The sequence below is a fragment of the Dromiciops gliroides genome, chromosome 2, assembly GCF_019393635.1.
Source record: "Dromiciops gliroides isolate mDroGli1 chromosome 2, mDroGli1.pri, whole genome shotgun sequence".
In the NCBI taxonomy this organism is placed as follows: Eukaryota; Metazoa; Chordata; class Mammalia; order Microbiotheria; family Microbiotheriidae; genus Dromiciops; species Dromiciops gliroides.
The window spans coordinates 468,561,641-468,581,688 of NC_057862.1; the positions used below are offsets into that span (position 1 = coordinate 468,561,641).

The window sequence follows — 20,048 nt, forward strand, 5'->3', positions numbered from 1 at the left end:
AGGCTGGCTCTCTTGATCTGCCTAGCAACAATGGTAAGGAGTTGGAGCAGAGACATTTCAGCACTGGGTTCTGATCCAGGAGTGGCCACTGCCAAAGGGAGTTTCATTACTGCTGCCTTTTGGTATTTTATATACCACACCAACTCATCCCCTAAGAACTCTTCTTTGCCTCAAAGAAAAAGTTAAGCAAATCACATTTGCACTGGAGATTTAGGGGAGGGGGTATTCTCTTTTCTTCCATTGTCTCAGTGTTCAAATCTGTAGAATAGGAAATTTATTTTTTTTAACTTTAAAATATGGAAAAAGTGAGGTATTGTGTTTTTTTCCTTTGCAGTACCCTCTTCCAGGGCCTGAGATTTCATAAGCTCTCTCAACTAGCACAGATTGCCAACTGTTCTGCAAATTGTGGACGTAGGGAACTTCCAGGGGTTACTGAAAGAAAAGTTTGATAATTTGCCTGGGATCACCCAGACTGAGTACGTCAGAGCAGAACTTGAACCTGGGAGCTCCATGGCCAGTCTTCGTCTGAATAGCCTCATTTCCTTTTCTCAGTTCTGTATTATAGTGCAGTGACAGTGTGTGGTGAGGGCAAAAGTGTTGGTTGTCCCTTCTCTCTGTTAGTTCAGAACCCAAACTCTGGAAAGCAATTGGTAAGGAAACCAAAACCCTAAGAATGTTAAGAGACTTGTCCAAGATAGCTAACACAGGTAGTATCTGAAACAGGATTTGAACCCAGGTCTTTCTGATTTCAAGTCCAGCAAGCAATCTGTCCACTGGGCCATGTCCCCCAGTTTGAGCAGAGGCAGGTTCCAAGTCTGACAGAAGTTTCAGACAGAAGACTGGAACAATTGGTTTCCAAGGGATGGAGCCAGCAAAGATGCCAGCAGAGGCTAGGTAGCCTTTGCAATGGATGCCCTCTAGTGGTCACTCCTAGAACAGTAGTAGCACATGGGCGTAGTGCCCCTCCCTGAATCTTCTGCAGAGAATGATCCTGGAGAGCCAGGTTAGAGAGTAGGGGCAGACAGTTATCTACTTGCATCCACAGTCTTGTAGGTGCAATGCTGGACTTGCATTCAGGTTCACATCCTCCTCTGGTATCTACTGGCTGTGTGACCATGGACTGGTCACTTAACCTTTCCAAGATTCAGTTTCTTCATCTATATATTGGGGATAATGCCTTTGGTATCTATCTCATAGGATTATTGTGAAGCTCAAATGGGGTGATAGATTAAAAGTGTATTGTAAACTTTAAAGTTAGTTAAATGTTAGTTATTATTATTGTCCAGGTATAAGAAACCATAGTAACAACGGGAGTAGTAACAATTCCTATTTCCATAGCACTTTAAGGTTTACAAAATACTTTGCCCATATAAACTCTTAGGCAAATTAGATTCCTTGGGTCCCAGCTCCATCATCCATAAAATGAGGGGATTGAGCTAATGGCCTCCGGGGTCTATGATCAAGGTCTATGATCCTATGACCCTGTGAGGGAGGTCAGACAGATCATATTGGAGCCAGGATTCAAACCCTGGACTCCGGGCACCAGATCCAGCCTTCTTTCCTTTACATCAGACAGTTTTTGGCTTCAGTACTTCTGTGGAGTGACACCTTATGATGATCCCACCTCTTCTCTCTCTCTCTCTCTCTCTCTCTCTCTCTCTCTGGTAAAATGGAAAGAGCACTGAACTTGAAGCCATAGGGCCTGAGTTAGAATCCTGCCTCTACTAATTACTTCCTTGCACTAGTCACAAAGCCCACAGATAAGTCTCCTCACTAGTAAAATGAGGAGATTGGACTGTGTGCCATCTGGGGTCTCTTCTAGTTCTAAATCTATCAGCCTATAATATATTACCTGCTTCTTCCTCCCTTACTTTTTCCTATTCTCTCCCCATCCCTCCCTTCCTTCCCCCCTTTCCTTCTCTCTCTCCTTTCATCCTTCTCCCTTGCCTATGCCTTAGCAACATTTAAGGGCACTCATGGACTTACCTTTGCCCCATTTTTGGTCCTCAGGGTTAAGGAAGTTGCCCCCAATGACAAAAGTCTACCATAGACCTTTGGTGTGTAGATCTCCGGGAAAGAACCTTTGCTGGCTTCCTTTAGTTCCCTGCCCTTGTATCTAACAACTTTCACTTCTCAAGTCTCATGTGTCAAAGGCCCTTTCCTCTTCTGCACTCAGTTGAAGGAGAACAGCCTTGAGCTAAGGCTAGTGAGATGTTATCAGAATCTGTGGAACCATAGGATCTTAGAGATGGTCAAGTCTCATTTCCTCATTTTCCTGTTGAGGAAATTGAAATGGAATAGGAATGAATGCAAAGTCTTATACTTTAATTCCAAAAATTGACTTTATAAATACAAGATAGGGGAGCTATGGTTAGATAAGAGTTTGAGAAAAATCTGGGGTTTTTAGTGGACTTCAAGTCTAACATGAGTCAACAGTATGCTATAACTCCAAAAGTAAATGTATTGCTGGGCTGCATTAAGAGAAGCAGTTTCGGGGCAGCTAGGTGGTGCAGTGGATAGAGCACTGGCCCTGGAGTCAGGAGTACTTGAGTTCAAATCCGGCCTCAGACACTTAACACTTACTAGCTGTGTGACCCTGGGCAAGTCACTTAACCCCAATTGCCTCACTAAAAAAAAAAAAGAGAGAGAGAGAGAGAGAAGCAGTTTCCAAAACAAAGAAGGCAATAGTCCCTGTGTATGCTTTCTTGGTTAGATCACCTATGTCATAAGTTTAGTTCTGGAAGCCACATTTTAAAAATTTAATATTTTATTTTTCCCAAATTATGTGTAAAAACAATTTTAACATTCTTCCCCCCCCCCCAATTTTGAGTTCCAAATTCTTTCCCTCCTTCCCTCCTTGAAAAGGCGAGCAATTTGACATAGGTTATACACGTGCAATCATACAAAACATATTTCTACTTTGTTCTACAGTTGTTCTGTGAAGGAAAACAGAGACCAAAAAACCCACAAAAAAAATAAAGAAAAAGCATGCAGACTCCATCAGTTCTTTCTCTGGAGGTGGAGAGCATTTTTTACCCTAAATCCTTCAGGATTGTCTTAGATCATTGTACTGTGGAGAAGAGCTAAGTCAATCATGGTTGATCGTTGCACAATGTTGCTGTTACTGTGTACAATGTTCTGGTTCTGGTCAATTTACTTTGCATCCGTTCATGTCAGTCTTTTCTGAGAACATCCTGCTTGTCATTTCTTTTGGAGAGACCCTGTCGTGAGTTCCGAGAGCTTACTGCCTTTCCCTGCTTGTCATGGTATGACAATGGTATGGAAGCCACATTTTAGGAAGGACATTGAGAATCTAGAGAGGACCAGAAGAGGCCAACCAGGATGGTCAAAGACCTCAAGCCCATGCCATAGGAGGATTGTTGGAAGGAACTGGGAATACTTAGCCTAGAGAAGAGAAGAGAAGACTCAGGGGCTTGGGGAGGGGATTGAAGGGCCATTATGTAGAGAAGGAATAAATTAGACTTATTTTCTTTGGCTCCAGGGGATAGAACTTGGAGTAGTGCATGAAAGTTGCCAAGAGGGAAATTTACTCAATATAAGAAAGAACTTCCTAATGGTCAGAACTATCCCAGAGGGGAATGGACTCCCTGGAAGTGATGGCTATTTTCCCTTTCAGCAGGAAATCAAAGGCTGAATGGGAATGTTGCAGGGAAAATTAATTTTCTGAATTGTTGATTGAACTAAATGTTGTAAAGGTTCCTTCCAACTCTGAAATTCTGTGATATTTCCAGCATCTGGCACAGTGCCTGGGACATAGTAGACCCTTAATGAATAGTTGTTGGATGGGCGGATGGATGAGTGAATAAATGAATTCTATGAGGCCCAGAGATGTACAGTGATTTCTAAAGGTTACACAGCTTGTTGGTGGCAGTGTCAGGGATTACATGTACAGGTGAAAGAAGTGAGGGAGGTGTCTTCACGTCACTACTTGCTGCATCTCCTTCCCACCCACATCTTTTCTCATGGTTTTCAGTTACATCCTGACACCTCTTTTGTCTGTGTTTCCACAGCAGGTCTCCCTCACCCTTACAGGCCACAGAGAAAGAAAAGGAGAGCCCAGCAGAGCTGGCTGAGAGGTGCCTCCGAGAACTGCTGGGCAGGGCTGCCTATGGCAACATCAAAAATGCCATCAAGCCTGTACTCATGTGAGTTTCTTCCAGAATTCCATAGCTATGGGGAAGATTGAGATGCTAAGAGATTAAGACACTTAACCTTTTCAAATGCTTGGGCCCCTCAGACTTCCCCTCACCCCCTTCCTCCTGAGTAGAAGGAAAAAAGAGTTACAATTCTGGCCTCTATGATCAGAAGAGGCCAAGGGGTAGTTTAAGCCTGAGCTTTTTAAACAGTGGGTTGTTGTGACCCCACATGCGGTTACATAACTGAATGTGGAGGCGGGGTCATGAAAAATTTGGCAATAAACATTTGATTTGTATACCTATTTTAAATACCTATATGTGGGGTCATGGAAAAATTTCTTGGGCAAAAAGGGGTCGTGAGTGGAAAAAGTTTAAGAAGCACTGGTCTAGACCACCCAGAGTCCACTGGCAGGATGGGCTTATAAGTCTTCATTCTAACTCTGTTCTGTTGGTACACGTTCCCCTACCCTGTCCCACTTAACTTCCCACTTCAAGGGAGGGAAGAAGCATTGCCTGGTTGAAGGATACAGTATCCTGGCTGGCATCCAATTTGGAAGGATGGTTCCAAGAGTCATGGTAGCTTAGGGCCTTTACAGGGCAGTAATGTAGGCACAGAGCCAGCTCCCCTCCTTGAATCCACAGCTGTGTGCCCCTCTGGCCCTCATTCCTGACCTCACTGTAGGTCTTGGCTTGTTCCTATGTCCCTCTTAATTCCCTTCTCTTACTTCTGCCCATAAGCCCTTGCTCACATATCTACAAAGCTGTATATCGGGTTGGGAATCAAGACCACTGTATTCTGCTAGGTTTCTTGGGTAAGGGGGAGGGTATTTCTCTGCCCCAAACTAAGCTGATACCACATAGTACATCACACTCTTATTTTTCCCATGTTTTCTCCCTCCACAGTCACCTAGATAACCATTCTCTCTGGGAACCCAAGGTGTTTGCCATCCGTTGCTTTAAAATCATCATGTATTCAGTTCAGGTATGGTGGTTCCCTTGACCTAGAGATGCTGGCAGGAAGCAGGACTGGGCAGAGGTGGTGGGCAGCACAATGTCTTCTGTGGTGACTCTGGCCCTTAGCCTAGTTTTCTAAGTCAAGGTATCTTCCTTGGCAACATGACCTTGAGCTAGGTACTTTAAGATGTGAGAAGAAGGGGACAAGATATGACATGAAGCTGAGGGGTCTGGAAAGAAATAGGGTGGTCATAGCACTTGGCTCTGTCACCGACTTGTTGTACTATTTGGGATGAATGAGAGGCTGGGATTCAGGGATATCTGAAGTTCTCTGATATTGACTTGCCTTGGGAGCTTGTGTTCCCTCAGTGCCTCAGTTTATCTTATTCAGAGAAGAGTAACCTATCTCTGGAGCAGGAGTTCTTAAAACCCTCCTTGGGGGATCTGTGGATAGATCTCAGGGGGTCTGTGAACTTGGATGAGAAAAAAATCTTTATTTAAACTAACTTCTACCTTAAATTGATCATTTTCTTCAATTATGTAAAAGCATTGTTCTGAGAAGCTGTCCATAGGCATTAACAAGACTGCCAAGAAGGTTAGTGTGACAAAAAAGGCGGGGGAAGGATTAGAGCATGAGGACCCTAGGACTTACAGGAATAGCTTAGCCCGGTGAAGATGGGAAGGAGTTGGGTTCAGGGCCAATGCCATCCCCCGCTCATCTCCCTTCCAGCCCCAGCACTCCCACCTTGTGATCCAGCAGCTCCTGAGTCACCTGGATGCCAACAGCCGCAGTGCAGCCACCGTCCGTGCGGGCATTGTGGAGGTCCTGGCTGAGGCAGCTGTCATTGCTGCCACGGGCTCTGTGGGTAAGGGGGATGCCAAGGGAAAGAGGGCAGCTGGGGCTTGGAGCCCCTTCTGAAGAGGAGGGAAAAAGGAGGTCCAATGGCCAGATACTGTCTTCTAGTTCTTGTCATTAAAAGAGAGGGTCAAAAAAGTCTCTAAGAATGAGTGACTCCTCACTCTCACTCAGCCCCACATTTCCAATCAGTTGCCAAATCTTGTCATTTCTATCTCCTCATCTCATAGCTGTCACCTCTTCACTCACATGACCAATGAACCCTCATCTCTTCTCTCACCTGAATCATTACAGTAGCCTCCTAATTGGTCTCCTTTAACATCTCTCCTGACTCTATCTATCAAAATGATTTTCCTAAAGCACAGATCTGACCATGTCATTCCCTTACTCAATAAAGCCCAATGGTTCCCTATTGCCTCAAAGATTATATATAAACTCCTCTCTTTAAAATTCTTCATACCCTTGCCCCATCTTACCTTTCTACTCTTAGTGCATACAACTACCCTCCATGCATCTAACAAGCCAGTCGAATTGGCCTCCTTGGTCTTGCTCACACTATATCTCTCGCTGGGCCTCAGTTTCTTAGTTTGTAAAATGAGAAAATTAAATTAGATGGTCTTTAAGATCCCTTCTAGCTCTTAATTCTGTGACCCTCTGCTTCTAAGGATGATTGTGAGTGGCCTGTAGTCACTGCATTATGAACAGGAGATAGAATGCCTGCCTCAAAATCAGGAAGACCTGAGTTCAAATCCAACCTCAGACACTTACTAGTTATGTCATCCTGAGCAAGTCACTTAACCCTATTTGCCTCAATTTCTTCATCTGTAAAATGAAGAAGGAAATGGCAAACTGTTCTAGTATCTCTACCAAGAAAACCCCAAATGGGTCATGAAAAGTTGGACACAACTGAAAAATGACTTTACAACAGATAGCTGGGCTACATTATGGGCAGGGGAGGGTGGAGGGGAACACAAGTCCTTACATTCTCCTTTCTTGGCTCCTTGCCTTCTGCAGGTCCCACAGTGCTAGAGATGTTCAACACTTTGCTGAGACAGCTACGGCTCAGCATTGACTATGCCCTGACTGGCAGCTATGATGGAGCCGTCAATGTTGGCACCAAGATCATCAAGGAGCATGAGGAGAGAATGTTTCAAGAGGCTGTTATCAAGACCACTGGTATGTGGCCCATGGGGGTGGGGAGGGAGTCCCTGGAGCAGGGATCAGTGTCTCCCCCAAAGGATGAGACATCCAAGAACAAGTCTTCAGCACCTTCCTAATTCTTCCCAAACTTTATGTTGGGGGAGGAAGGGCAGGGCCTTACCTACCACAATATGTTTAATGAATCTAGCGATTTTTTTTGTTCTGCAGTAATGGTGATAAAACCTGCAGAGTTTTCTATAGGTTTCTAGAGAGAGGGGCTGTCTTAGTATAAATCTTAAACAGTGCTTGAGGTAAAAAGATTTCAATATAGGGGGCAGCTAGGTGGCACAGTGGATAAAGCACTGGCCCTGGATTCAGGAGGACCTGAGTTCAAATCCGGCCTCAGACACTTGACACTTATTAGCTGTGTGACCCTGGGCAAGTCACTTAACCCTCATTGCCCCACAAAAAACAAAAACAAAAAACCAAAAACATATATATATATATATATATATTTCAATACAAGCATTTATTAAGTACCTGCTATATGTTAGACCCTGGGGGATACATAGACCAAATTGGAACAGTCTCTGCCTTCAAGGAGTTCATGTTCTATTTGGAAACAATACATCCCCTCTCTGCCTCTTAGTACTTGTATGTCCTTGAGTAATCAACAAATGGTTACTTAGGGCCTGCTGGGTTCTAGGCAAAAATGACGCAATTCGAATATGCATATCTACTAAGTATATTCAGAAAAATACAAAATAAACATGAGGTAGTTTAGGGAAATTATGCCTCTCTGAACCTCAGTTTTCTCATCTGTAAAATAAGGCGAGCTGGACTCAATGACCCCAGAGGTCCTTCTGACTCTAAAATCTTTGATCCTATGAACAATTAAACAGATATTCCAAATTATGCAAATTAATTTCAAGGGAGAGGGAGAGAGCACAGCCAGTGACTTCTGGTTTCAAATAGGAGGGAGAGGTGAAGAGAAAGAAAGAAGGGGAAGAGGGAGAAGGGGAAAGGAAGAGAAGGAAAGAGTGAGATTAGCGCTTGAACATTGAATTTCTAGCCATGCAGACATATGGGGGTAGAATGAAAGCAGAACATCGCTCCCCAGACCTTTAGCCCAGATATTAAACACAATTACAGTGGTTATAACTTGAGAATTCAGAGATCGAAAGAGTTCTCCAGAGTCAGCCAGTACATTCCTTCCTTCCTTAAGGCAGTAAGGTTCCTAACCCCTTCCAAAGAATTGCTCATTCTTAAAAGTTCCACAACATTCCTGAGCATATTCTGTGTTGAAGAGCTTCACCTCCACCATCTTTATAGCCCAGCTAGAGTTCACCCTCTCTGCCCTCCATCCTCATCTAGGTTCCTTTGCCAGCACACTGCCCACCTATCAGCGCTCTGAAGTAATGCTTTTCATCATGAGCAAGGTCCCACTGCCCTCTCTCCATCACCCCATGGAGACTGGAAAGACAGGGTAAGTTCATCAAAACCTCTCTTTTCTTCCCTTCATCCCTCGGGTCTGTTCCCCTCCTCAGTTTCTAATTTTCCACATTCAACTGGACTAGATTCTTCTCTCCTCCTGACCACTCTTCTTCTGACCTTTCTTTCCTTATCTCCTGTTGGATTTCTTTTTCTCCCTCCCTCTTTCTTTCCCTCCTTCCCGCCTCTTTTCATCCTTTTTTCTTACCTCCTTCCCTACCTTCTTTCCTTCCTTCCTTCTTTCCCTCCCTCCCTTCCTCCCTCCTCTTTCCCTCTTACCCTCCTATCCTTCCATCCTTCCCTCTTACCTTCCTTCCTTCCTTCCATCCTCCCTCCCTCCCTTCCTTTCCCTATCTCTTTCCTTTCTTTTCCTCTGCCCCTCTCTTCTTGCTTCTGGAACCACTCGGCTATTTTGGGCTTCCTATTGTTGTCATGGATTTATTCAACACAGCTACCATTTCACTCCCTGCCCCATCCACCCCCCTTTTCACCTTTTACTGAGGGGTCTCAATATATGTTTCTTCAGGTCTGGGAAGTACATGGCTACTGCCTGATCTGAGCATCACTGTCCTAGCTCTGCTAGGGGACCTTTGTTGAGCACTAAGCTCTAAGAGGGGGGAGTGGGGCTAACAGAAGGGATCGCTGCCAAATTCAGTGACTATTCCTACGTCAATGTTCTGATGTTTGTGTCTCTGGTCCACAGGGAGAACAGGAACCGGCTGACCCAGATCATGCTGCTGAAATCACTCCTTCAGGTAGGTCTGCTCTATGCCCTGTCTCTGTCCTAATGCTATAAGAAAGAGCTTCCTTCCAAGAGCTCAAAAATAACAATTGCCTTTCCATTATCCCTTTTAGTTTGCCCCAGAATCCCTGACCTCCTCACCCCCGCTTCTCTCTCCCTGTCACATCTATCTCTCTCCTTTGGCCTGTCTCCTTATCAGTTTCCCAACGCCTATCTTTATTCCTCAAATACACCCCTTCCTTTCTATTGATACAGCTGTCACCTTAGCCAGGCCTCAATCACCTCATAACTGCATGACTAGGACACTTGCTATTATTATCTTGACCCATTCCAATTTATCCTACATCCAAGCCACTATAATAGCTTTTTGGTAAACACTATTTACATTCCATCACCGGCCTGCCTCAGAACCTCCCTAACAGGAAACATTCCTCCTCTGGGACTTTGAAGGTCTCTAATGGACAGCTTTCTAATAGAATGTAAGCTCCTTGAGGACAGAAATGATTGTACTTTTGTATGCCCACTGCTCAGCATGTCGTCATCGTCGTCATTATTGTTGAGTCATTTCAGTCAACTCTTCAACAACCCCCATTTAGGGTTTTCTTGGCAAAGATATTGGAGTGGTTTGCCATTTCCTTCTCTAGCTCATTTTACAGATGAAGAAACTGGGGCAAACAGGGTCACTCAGCTAGTAAGTGTCTGAGGTGTCTTTGAGACTCTAGATTTGGCTCTTTATCCACTACACCACCTAGCTGCCAAAAATTTTGAGAACTAAAGCACTGCATGGGAGGAGAGACATTGCTGCCCCCATCCCAAGTTCAGGGAGTGGGTGGGATGGGATGGGACTTGGAAAAGAGTTTTAAAATGTAATTCGCAGGGGCAGCTAGGTGGCGCAGTGGATAGAGAACTGGCCCTGGAGTCAGGAGTACCTGAGTTCAAATCCGGCCTCAGACACTTAACACTTACTAGCTGTGTGACCCTGGGCAAGTCACTTAACCCCAATTGCCTCACCAAAAAAAAAACAACCAAAAACTGTAATTCGCAGTGCTTGTTCCCTTCTAGTGGTTAGAGTGCTGGGGCTGGAGTCAGGAAGACCTGAGTTCAAATATCTCCTCAGACTAGCTGTGTGATACTGGGCAAGTCACTTAAACCTCTGTCTGCCTCAGTTTCCTCAACTGTAAAAAAGGGATAAGAGCACCTACTTCCCAGGGTTGTTGTGAGGGTCACAACAATATAAACAATATAAATATGTATAAATAAATATAAATATAAAAAATATAAATGTTCATTCCCTTCCATTCCCTGCTTCCAAAAAGAAAGTATCCCTAAACTTTTTTCTTTTCTTGGCTGCCTGGCAGGTATCCACCGGCTTCCAGTGTAGCAACATGCTGACTGCCCTGCCTAGCTCCTTCCTGGACCGGCTTCTTTCTGCAGCTCTCATGGAGGATGCTGAGATCCGCCTCTTTGTCCTGGAGATCCTCATTAGCTTCATCGATCGTCACGGCAACCGCCACAAGTTCTCCACCATCAGGTTAATTGGTTCTCCATGTCCTTTGGAAAGAAGTGTCAAGGAGTCTTTTAAAAGTACCTAGCCGGGACTAGCTGTGTGACCCTGGGCAAGTCACTTAACCCCCACTGCCCCACAAAAAAAAAAAAAAAGTACCTAACTGGAGCAACTAGGTGGCGCAGTGGATAGAGCACTGGCCCTGGAGTCAGGAGGACCTGAGTTCAAATCCGGCCTCAGACACTTAACACTTACTAGCTGTGTGACCCTGGGCAAGTCACTTAACCCCAATTGCCTCACACACAAAAAATAAATAAATAAAAATTAAAAAAAAAAAGTACCTAGCCACCTGATCCTATGGGTTTCACACTCTGGTAGAGCACAACTATGAAATTTGAATATGTCTGCCCATCAAGGATGTCTGAACACACCTCTGTAAAGACAACAGAACATCACAGTGGTGGGTACAGGGAATAGAGTGCTAGGCCTGGTGTCAGGAAGTCCTGAGTGCAAATCCACCCTCATACACTTACCAGCTGTGTGCCCTGGGGCAAGTCACTTAACCTCTGTTTGCCTCGATTTCCTCAACTGCAAAATGGGGATAATTAATAATAATTATATAATTAATAATAATTAATAACAGCACCTGCCTCCCAGGGCAGTTGTGAGGATCAAGTGAAATATTTTCAAAGCACTTAGCATAATGCCTGGCATATAGAAGGTGCTGTGTAACTGTCAGCTATTGTTATCATTCTTGTTATTATCATTGCCATCATTTTTCATAGGTAGAGATTGCCTGAGGGATAGGAATAGTCAGTGACCCAGGGATTGGGTGACACGGGTGCATGGAAAGGGAGAACAACAGGGATTGCCGTGACGAAGGCATAACGAAGGCTAAAGTATCGGAGGCCTGGGAGGAAAGAGCAGAATCAAGGTTGGAGAGCTTCCATTTCCTAAGGGAGTAAGAAGGGACAAAGAGGAGGTAGTGAGTGTGGAAAAGCATTGGGATGCAATAAGCAAAGAGAATGGAAAAGAACTCTGGGAGAAGAGAAATGGGAATTGGGCAGTAAAAGGGAAAATAAAGTGGGGAAAGTACTGGGTTAGGAGCCAGAGGATCTCGGTTCAAATCCTAGTTTTGCTCTTTACTTCCAATGTGACTTTGGACAAGTCACTGGACTTCTCTGGGCCTTGGTTTCCTTGTCTGTAGAATAATGGGTTTGGACTGGGTGGTCTCCAAGGGTCCCCTCCAGCTTTAAACTTCCCATGAACCTAAGAACTAGGATCGTGGAATCACATGATCATGTTGTTCTCTGTTCCTCATTCTTGAAGAGGACCAGTGGCGTCATGGATGATGTCTTGATTTGTGAGTGAATTGGACTGAACTGAAGCAGAGCTGGGCAAAGTGCTGAGCCTCGCTCTCTCTTCCCATCATTGAAGTCAAGATGACTGGTGGTGATGATGACCTGGGATTCAGTGACTTTTTCAATTTAGAGTTGGGGGGGGGGACCTTAGAGGCCATCAAATCTAACCCTTTCATTTTGAAGGCAAGGAAACTGAGGCACAGAGAAATTAAGTGAGTTGCCTAGGGTCACAAAGCAAGTAAGTAAGTGTGAGGTAGGGTTTGAACTTGGGTCTTCCCAATTCCAAATCCAGTGCCCTATCCATTCCACCATGCTCACTCCTCCCAGGGACTAAGAATGATTATTTTCTTTTAAAAGAACCACAGGGGCAGCTAGGTGGCACAGTGGATAAAGTACTGGCCCTGGATTCAGGAGTACCTGAGTTCAAATCCGGCCTCACACACTTGACACTTACTAGCTGTGTGACCCTGGGCAAGTCACTTAATCTTCATTGCCCTGGAAAGAGAGAGAGAGAGAAAGAGAGAGAGAGAGAGAGAGAGACAGAAAGAAAGAGAGAGACAAAGAGAGAAAAAGAGAGAGACAGAGAGAGAGACAGAAAGACAGAGAAAGAAAGACAGAGAGAAAGAGAGAGAGAGAAGAAGAAAGGGAGAGAGAGAAGAAGAAAGGGAGAGAGGAAGAAAGAGAGAGAGAGAAAGGAAGGAAGGAAGGAAGGAAGGAAGGAAGGAAGGAAGGAAGGAAGGAAGGAAGGAAGGAAGGACCACAGCAAATGTAGGGGATGTTTGGAGTGAGATAGAAATTGCTCAGGATCTAGCACCCAAATGGAGATAGGAAGACTTATGAGCTAACTAGTATCCAAGTGGCACTCTACCCCTCACTTTTCCTCACAGCACCCTCAGTGACATCTCTGTCCTAAAACTGAAGGTGGACAAGTGCTCACGGCAAGACACTGTGTTCATGAAGAAGGTATGCAAAGCTGGCCCCTCAGGGCTGTTGTACCCCCTCCCCTCCCCTTCCCCCATCTGGCTTCCTCTGCTAGGTCAGGTCCTAAGGAAGTATCTATAAACAACCCCTTTCCCTCCCCAAACTTCCAGACCCCTAAGTTCACTATGGTCTTTTCTCCTTACTCAAGAATCCTGCCTTCCTCTCTCTCCTTCACCCCTGGTAGTTTCTCCACACTCTCTGTCACCTCCTTAGAGGTGCCTACACGGCCAACTTTTCCCTCTTTGGGTGGACTTTCAAGAGAGACCTAGCCTTAGCCCTGAGCTTCAGACTGAAGGACACCCATGGTGGACCCATCTCAGAGCCAAGTCCTGTGGTCCTTCCCTAGAATCTACCTCAGCAGAGAAGGAGGGAATGACCCAACTCACATCTACTTTGTCGTGGAGTCTGCCCATACAATCAAACTCTCGAAAGCTCAATTCTTGATGCTTTCTCTTGGAGGCACTGACTCCCTTGAATGGTAATGTGTTCTTGCTGCCTTCCCCTGAAAGCACTGACTGCCTTGAAGGATAATGTGAGGGCACCCTCCAGGCTGAAAGCAAGTCTCCCTTCCCGCTTTTTGTGCCTCATTGTCCCCCCACAGCACTCTCAGCAGCTCTACAGGCACATCTACATGAGCTGCAAGGAGGAGACTAACGTTCAGAAACACTATGAGGCTCTCTACAGCATGCTAGCGCTCATCAGCATCGAGCTGGCCAACGAGGAAGTGGTGGTGGACCTCATTCGCCTGGTGCTGGCTGTCCAGGTGAGGCCATAATATTGGTAAGGAGCTGAAGGGAGGAGAGGTGCCAACCAAAGTCTGGAATCAGGATGACAGGGAGGACACCTCTTTGGGGAAATCACCAGTGAACTTCCAGGGAAGTTATGACCAAAATGACATTCAGTTCATTTAAATAAACATTTATTAAGCACCTACTACGTACTTGGAACATGGCTTTGGGGATATAAAGATAAAAATGAGAACCATCCCTGCCCTCAATGAGTTTCCTACATTTCATTGGGAGGAAACATTTACATAGATAAGTAAATGTAAAATATATATAAAATAAATGCAAAAGAATTAATTTCAGGGGTTGAGGGGCCACTAAGGGGTTAGACTGACAACTGAGAAAATCAGGAAAGGCTTCTTAAAGGATGTCATACTCAAATTGAATCTTAAAGGGATTCTTGAAGGGGGAGATAAGGAGAGAGAGCAATGCAGGCTATGCAAAGGCATGGTGATGGGAGATTGTGTGTCCTGTCCTGGGGATAACCAGGTAGGCCAGTTTGGCTAGAGCATAAAAAAGTCTGAAATGATGTTCCTCATCACAGGGAGAATGATATGAAGTGAGCCAGATTGCATAGGACCTTGAATGACAAACAGAGGAGTTTATATTTGATCCTGAGGGAGCCGCCAAAGCTTCTTTAGCAGGAGAATGACATAGTTAGACCTGCACTTTAGGAATATCTTTGGCAGCTGTGAGGGGGATGGATTAGAGAAGGAAGAGGCTGGATACAGAGAAGCAATGAGAAGGCTATTGCAGTTGTCTAAGTGAGAAATGAGAATGACCCGGAGCAGAATGGTAGCCCTGTTCGTGGAGAAGAAAGAATGAATTCAAGAGATGTTATGGGGATTGAGTCTCCACCTCCTGTCCCACACCAGCCCGTGGTGAACATCCACCTTCATTTTGCCGTCCCATAGAGGCTGTGGGTGGGACACCTTCTTAACCGTGGGCCAGCCGTGGAGATGCCAAGGTCCCCACGTCTGTTCTAGCGGTGTAGGTTGAGAAGCTGCAGACTCCATGGATTTTCCTCTTCAAGACCTGGGCAAGTTTTCTCACTGAAGGTCTACCAAGAGAGCCTTATCCACCTACACACACACACACACACACATCTGCCCTTGGCCCAAGACCCTCCAAGGGGATAAATCTGGGCCTCCTAGAACTCTTTCAAAGTTGTTTATGAATCCTAGGGGACCCTAAAACCAATTGGCCCTTTTGAGAGGGTGACTTAGTCTTCTTGAACCAACCTGGACCTGGAGTATAACCCTCCAGGCAGGTACAGGATGGTAAGGGTTCCTTAAGCCCACTTCCTCATAGGCCCAAAGGTCTAGGTTGCATACCTTTCACTTAGTAACATCCCCCAAACAACCACCTCTCTATCATCCAGCCATGCGAGCCTGGCTTATCACTCAGAATGAAGTAAAAATGGGATCTCTGTGGCACTGTGTGTTCCGTGACAAGCTTCTATGACGCTCTCTTTTCTGTGAGTGTGGCTGAACCTTAGTAATTCAGATATGAACAAGAGACTGCCTAGCTTATCATCGCTGATAAGTTCCTACTTAGGACAAGGGAAAAAAAAAAAGGGCTATGATGTTGCCTTCCAGTTTTCTAAATCTGTGCACCTTTCAAAGCCAGAATCTGGGGGAGTCTTTCCCTTCTTTAGTCAGCTGTTCTTCTTAAAAGTGGCTCACTAACTTAGTTTAAGGGGGAGGAGATCTCAGCCCCACAAGGGGACAATCTCAGCCCCCACAAAGGGACTGATGGCTTTTTAAATGAATTGGACAGTATCCAATTTAATAGGATGAATGTTGTCAAGGTAGCATAAAGAATAGCAAGAAATGCGATGACAAAGAGGGCTGTCAAGGATGGAGAACAGTAGGAAGGAGGTCGAAGGCAGCACCCAGAAGTAGGAAAGTCACTGAACTCAAGATGCTCTAGCCAAATGAGGTTGCTCTTGTTGCCAAAAATTGATGAAATCTTCATGCACCTCCCTTGTTTTTTGGATACTGTACAGAATGACTCTAGTGGGCGTTTCCTCCCATCCTCTTACAAGTTATAGTCAGTAAACTGGGAAGAACTTGATCAAAGCTGAAACTAGGCTGGGGTAGCTGTGGTGTTGCCACAGGGTGCTGAAGATACTTGCAATCTTTCAGTAAAACAATAAAAATAATAGAGTTTAACAGCAAGTTAACCAACTTCATAATATTCTAGCATCTCTGGCTTTCCTTAGTTGGACAATATCCCAGGGTCTTCCCTTCCTCTTTACTAGTACATCAAAGTTGGATTTTGTGCTCCTTGTCCCTCCCTGGCATAAAAAAATCTCTAATTATGATTCAGGGGTGAATCCTGGGAAAGGTAAACTTTCCAGAAAAGGGTAAGTTAAGTTAGAGATTGGATGGTGGGTTGGAGGGTTTGGTAGGTGTGGATTAAATACCCTTGTGGGTTTGTCTTTGTGTTGGCATAGGAAGTGGCCCATATCAATGAAGAAAATCTGCCTGTGTACAATCGTTGTGCCCTCTATGCTCTGGGAGCTGCCTACTTGAATCTCATCAGTCAGCTAACTTCTGTGCCTGCTTTCTGCCAGCACATCCATGAGGTTGGTAGCCTTCTCTAAGGATTTGCTAAGCCTTTTCCTTCATGCTTTTTTTTTTTTGAGGCAATGGGGTTAAGTGACTTGCCCAGGGTCACACAGCTAGTGTCTGAAGGTGGATTTGAATTCAGGCCCTCCTCACTCCAGGGCTGGTGTGCAATATATTCACTGCCCTACCTTTCTAGCCCTTCCCTCATGCTTCTGAGAGTTCAGGAGACCCTTGACTTTGTGAAGGAGGAGATGTGCTAGGAAAAGCACAATTATTAAGGAATCAATATCCTGGAATTTGGCCTCTTCTTATTATTTCTGTCAGGAGGAAATCTAGTTCCTAGTAACAAAAGAGAGAAACAGCTTGATGAAGTAAAAAGAGCCCTGGATTTTGAGTGAGAAGACCTGAGTTCAAATCCTAGTTCTGCTCCTTGTACTACCTATGTGACCTTGGATGGGTCATTTCATCTAAATCTGAGTTTTCATATCTGTAAAATGAGCAGTTTAAATTAGATACTCTCTTAAGTCCCTTCCAGCTCAAAACCCATGGTTCTGTAAGCATATTATTGTAGTGTATTCTCCCTGCTAATCATGTATAGTCTTTAATGCTTCTACACATACTCATGCCTACCATGTTAGACCTTTCAGCTCCATGGTCAAAAACTGTCAGGGATGAGCAAACACAGGATTGTATGTCACTGCCCAGTGATAGCAGGTGCCATAACAGTTCACTGCGTCACAATACAACTGGTTGCTATATGACCTTTATAATTTCCTTTTTAATAGTTGAAGGGGATAGGGCTAAGAAGAAACTGCAGCCCTCTGGAATTTAAGCACCTGAATTGTATATTGCAGTAACTGAAATGTCTTATTAATGATGCCAGAGGCCACTCAATATTTCCTAGGCTGTTTGGACCATCAGCATTTCTTGGAATTTCACACTGATACTTTAGAGTCTAATTCTGTTGAGGGAATCGTGGTAGGAAATGACAAAACCAAAACAAGAGGCCCTGAACTCACCTGTCTCTTCTGAGCTCCTCTTTACTAGACCCAACTCTGTTCATTGGTTCCTCCCCACATTCCAGGTAATAGAGACCAGGCAGAAGGAAGCACCATTCTTGCTCCCAGAAGATGTGTTTGTGGAGAGACCCAGGTGAGAAAGTGGCCTCTGTTGGATTCAGGAAGGATGGAGGCATCTACTAAAATGGGAGGTGTCCTGAATGCAGGAGAGAGCAGCCAGTCCTACACATACCACACACATACACACACACACACACACACACACACACACACAAATTTAGTTAGGGATCCCAGGTTGAATTTCCTGTTCTCTTATTCTTACACAAGCCTCAAGAAGTGGGGGCTAACTATCCTTTTATGTGTCAGAAAGTGGGTGAGACATTCTTGGGAACATTAACCATATTCATAGGGGGAATGAATTCTAGAAGGATAACTCTCGACAAGACACTATCCATATAGCATATCAGCATTCCATAGGGGACCCTCTGCCTACAGGGTGATATTATTGTTTTTCTAAAGGGTGCTATGTTGTCCACAGGGTGATATTACTTTCATCCTTTAGAGATGCCCAAGGGAAGCATCACCTTAGTTTATGCTTTACTGGTTATCTGGGGGCTACTTATTTGGTCCTGGAATCCTAGACAGGTAGCCTAGAACACAAATGTTCAGAAGAGCTGGCTTTCCTCTCTGAATAGAGAGGGCCAGGATACAGCGGGAGTGTACAACCATCCCATTCATCCATTGTGCTGCCTCCTTCCTTTGTTCTTTCCCATTCATTTCTTTCAGGTTGTCCCAGAGCCTGGACCAAGTGGTGATTGAGCTCCTCTTCCGTCAGAGTAAGATCAGTGAGGTCCTAGGGGGCAGTGGCTACAATTCTGACAGGCTCAGCACACCTTACATCCCTCAGCTGACAGGTAGGGATTGGAGGACAAGGACACCCATATTCATCCTCCTCACTTTTCCTAGCTAGGACTTGGGTTCACAGGTTCTCCTCCTTGGCAATCCTTCCTGACACCCAGAACTTGTAAAGACCTGAGGAAATCCATAGTGATATACCAGCTGAATGTGTCAAAGGGCTTACCCATCAGTCTAGCCTCTTTAGGGTAACTTGTTCAAGGAATAACCTGGCCCGTGATGAACAAGCCTCAAACCAACTGAGGTTTTACTAAAACCTCCCTAGTCAGAGGATGGAATCTCCTATAGATCTCTCATGACTTCAAACCAGACCTCATGGGTTTCCTGTTTCCATTAAACAGGAGGGAAACCTGAGCCCTAGAGAGTCAAGTACTCATCCCAGATGGGCTCAGCAGATCTGCAGCAGAGCCCAAGTTCCAGCGAACTCCCGTTACACTTTGAAATCTGTGCCTCACCCTGGAGATCTCCCTGGCTGGGCTATTCTCTCTATTAGCATTTGCTGTGAATCAGTGATGGTTTAAGGGGACAGGGAGGATGGGTTCTGAGGATCTCAGTGCTAAGTTCTCATGGCTTCCTCTAGAAGCTCTGGGAATCCTGAGAGAAATAAGGGAAATGTACTCTCCTCATTGTAGGCAGGCTACCTTGCTCAAGCCTCAGGGCCCCCTCACCTTCCCTTTTCCCCTTTCTGCTGAGCTGACAGTTACAGTTGCCTAGGGCAGATAACTAGAAGACCTCAAAATCCCCATCCAATCAGAAGTCCCACAAGGACGATTTCTCCCTAGAATCAGGGAGATTAGCATACTAGCCCAAACCCGCCTGCCCCTCTGTGTTCCCCAGCTAACCCAAATTGTACTTCACTTGCTTAATAAGCTTTGTGCATAGTATCTAGCACACCCCTGCGTGGAAATTTAAGATTATAATTAGACATGTGTCATATGATCAGAGTAGGGGGTACATGTTTAGGAGTTAATATGAAGTAGGAGTGTTATGAGGAGTGTGCATGTGGAGGAGTCAGCCAAGGGTGAAACAGAGGAAGGAATATTTGTGTTAGACACATGATAAAAGCCTGCTTTGACAAGCTCACGCTGCACAACTTCCCTGAAAGTGTGTGTCCTTTTTTGCAAGATCATAATAAAATGGCTTTTTTGATTTGCACCAGACTAGGAGTCCTGCCTCAGTTTACCCATTTCTAACATTTCTTTTCCAGATGAAGACCGCTTGTCCAAGAGGAAGAGCATTGGTGAAACCATTTCCCTTCAGGTGGAGGTAGAATCGAGGAACAGTCCAGAGAAGGAGGAGGTAAAATTCCTTTCTTTGCTTATATACCATCCTGACCAGGAGAGGGAGCTAGCTTCCCTTTTCTCTTCACATTCAACTATCCATTGCTTTCAAACTTCATTTCTGTGTCCTCTTAAATCCGTATTACTTAGCAGCACAGTGCTTGACAGAGTAACTGCTTAGTAAATACGATTTTATTCATTAATTCATTTATTCATCTATGTAAAACAAATTTCTGTTAAGTGAACCCTGTTTTCCTGTTGATCCCCTTTATAAAATCACTGATGTGTGC

General features: G+C 44.9%; 1 protein-coding gene across 2 annotated transcripts in view; it reads left to right on the top strand.

The window, feature by feature from the left end:
* Positions 1 to 20,048, top strand: part of EFR3B (EFR3 homolog B) — a 130,535-nt gene that overhangs the window by 95,874 nt on the left and 14,613 nt on the right. For both annotated transcript variants that reach the window (XM_043983694.1, XM_043983693.1), the window contains 13 exons: positions 4,032 to 4,166; positions 5,061 to 5,139; positions 5,842 to 5,977; positions 6,982 to 7,143; positions 8,482 to 8,593; positions 9,302 to 9,353; positions 10,699 to 10,871; positions 13,093 to 13,168; positions 13,788 to 13,949; positions 16,430 to 16,561; positions 17,629 to 17,696; positions 18,350 to 18,477; positions 19,686 to 19,777. In XM_043983694.1, the coding sequence (XP_043839629.1) occupies positions 4,032 to 4,166; positions 5,061 to 5,139; positions 5,842 to 5,977; positions 6,982 to 7,143; positions 8,482 to 8,593; positions 9,302 to 9,353; positions 10,699 to 10,871; positions 13,093 to 13,168; positions 13,788 to 13,949; positions 16,430 to 16,561; positions 17,629 to 17,696; positions 18,350 to 18,477; positions 19,686 to 19,777 (1,507 nt within the window). The remainder of the gene's footprint in view (positions 1 to 4,031; positions 4,167 to 5,060; positions 5,140 to 5,841; positions 5,978 to 6,981; positions 7,144 to 8,481; positions 8,594 to 9,301; positions 9,354 to 10,698; positions 10,872 to 13,092; positions 13,169 to 13,787; positions 13,950 to 16,429; positions 16,562 to 17,628; positions 17,697 to 18,349; positions 18,478 to 19,685; positions 19,778 to 20,048) is intronic.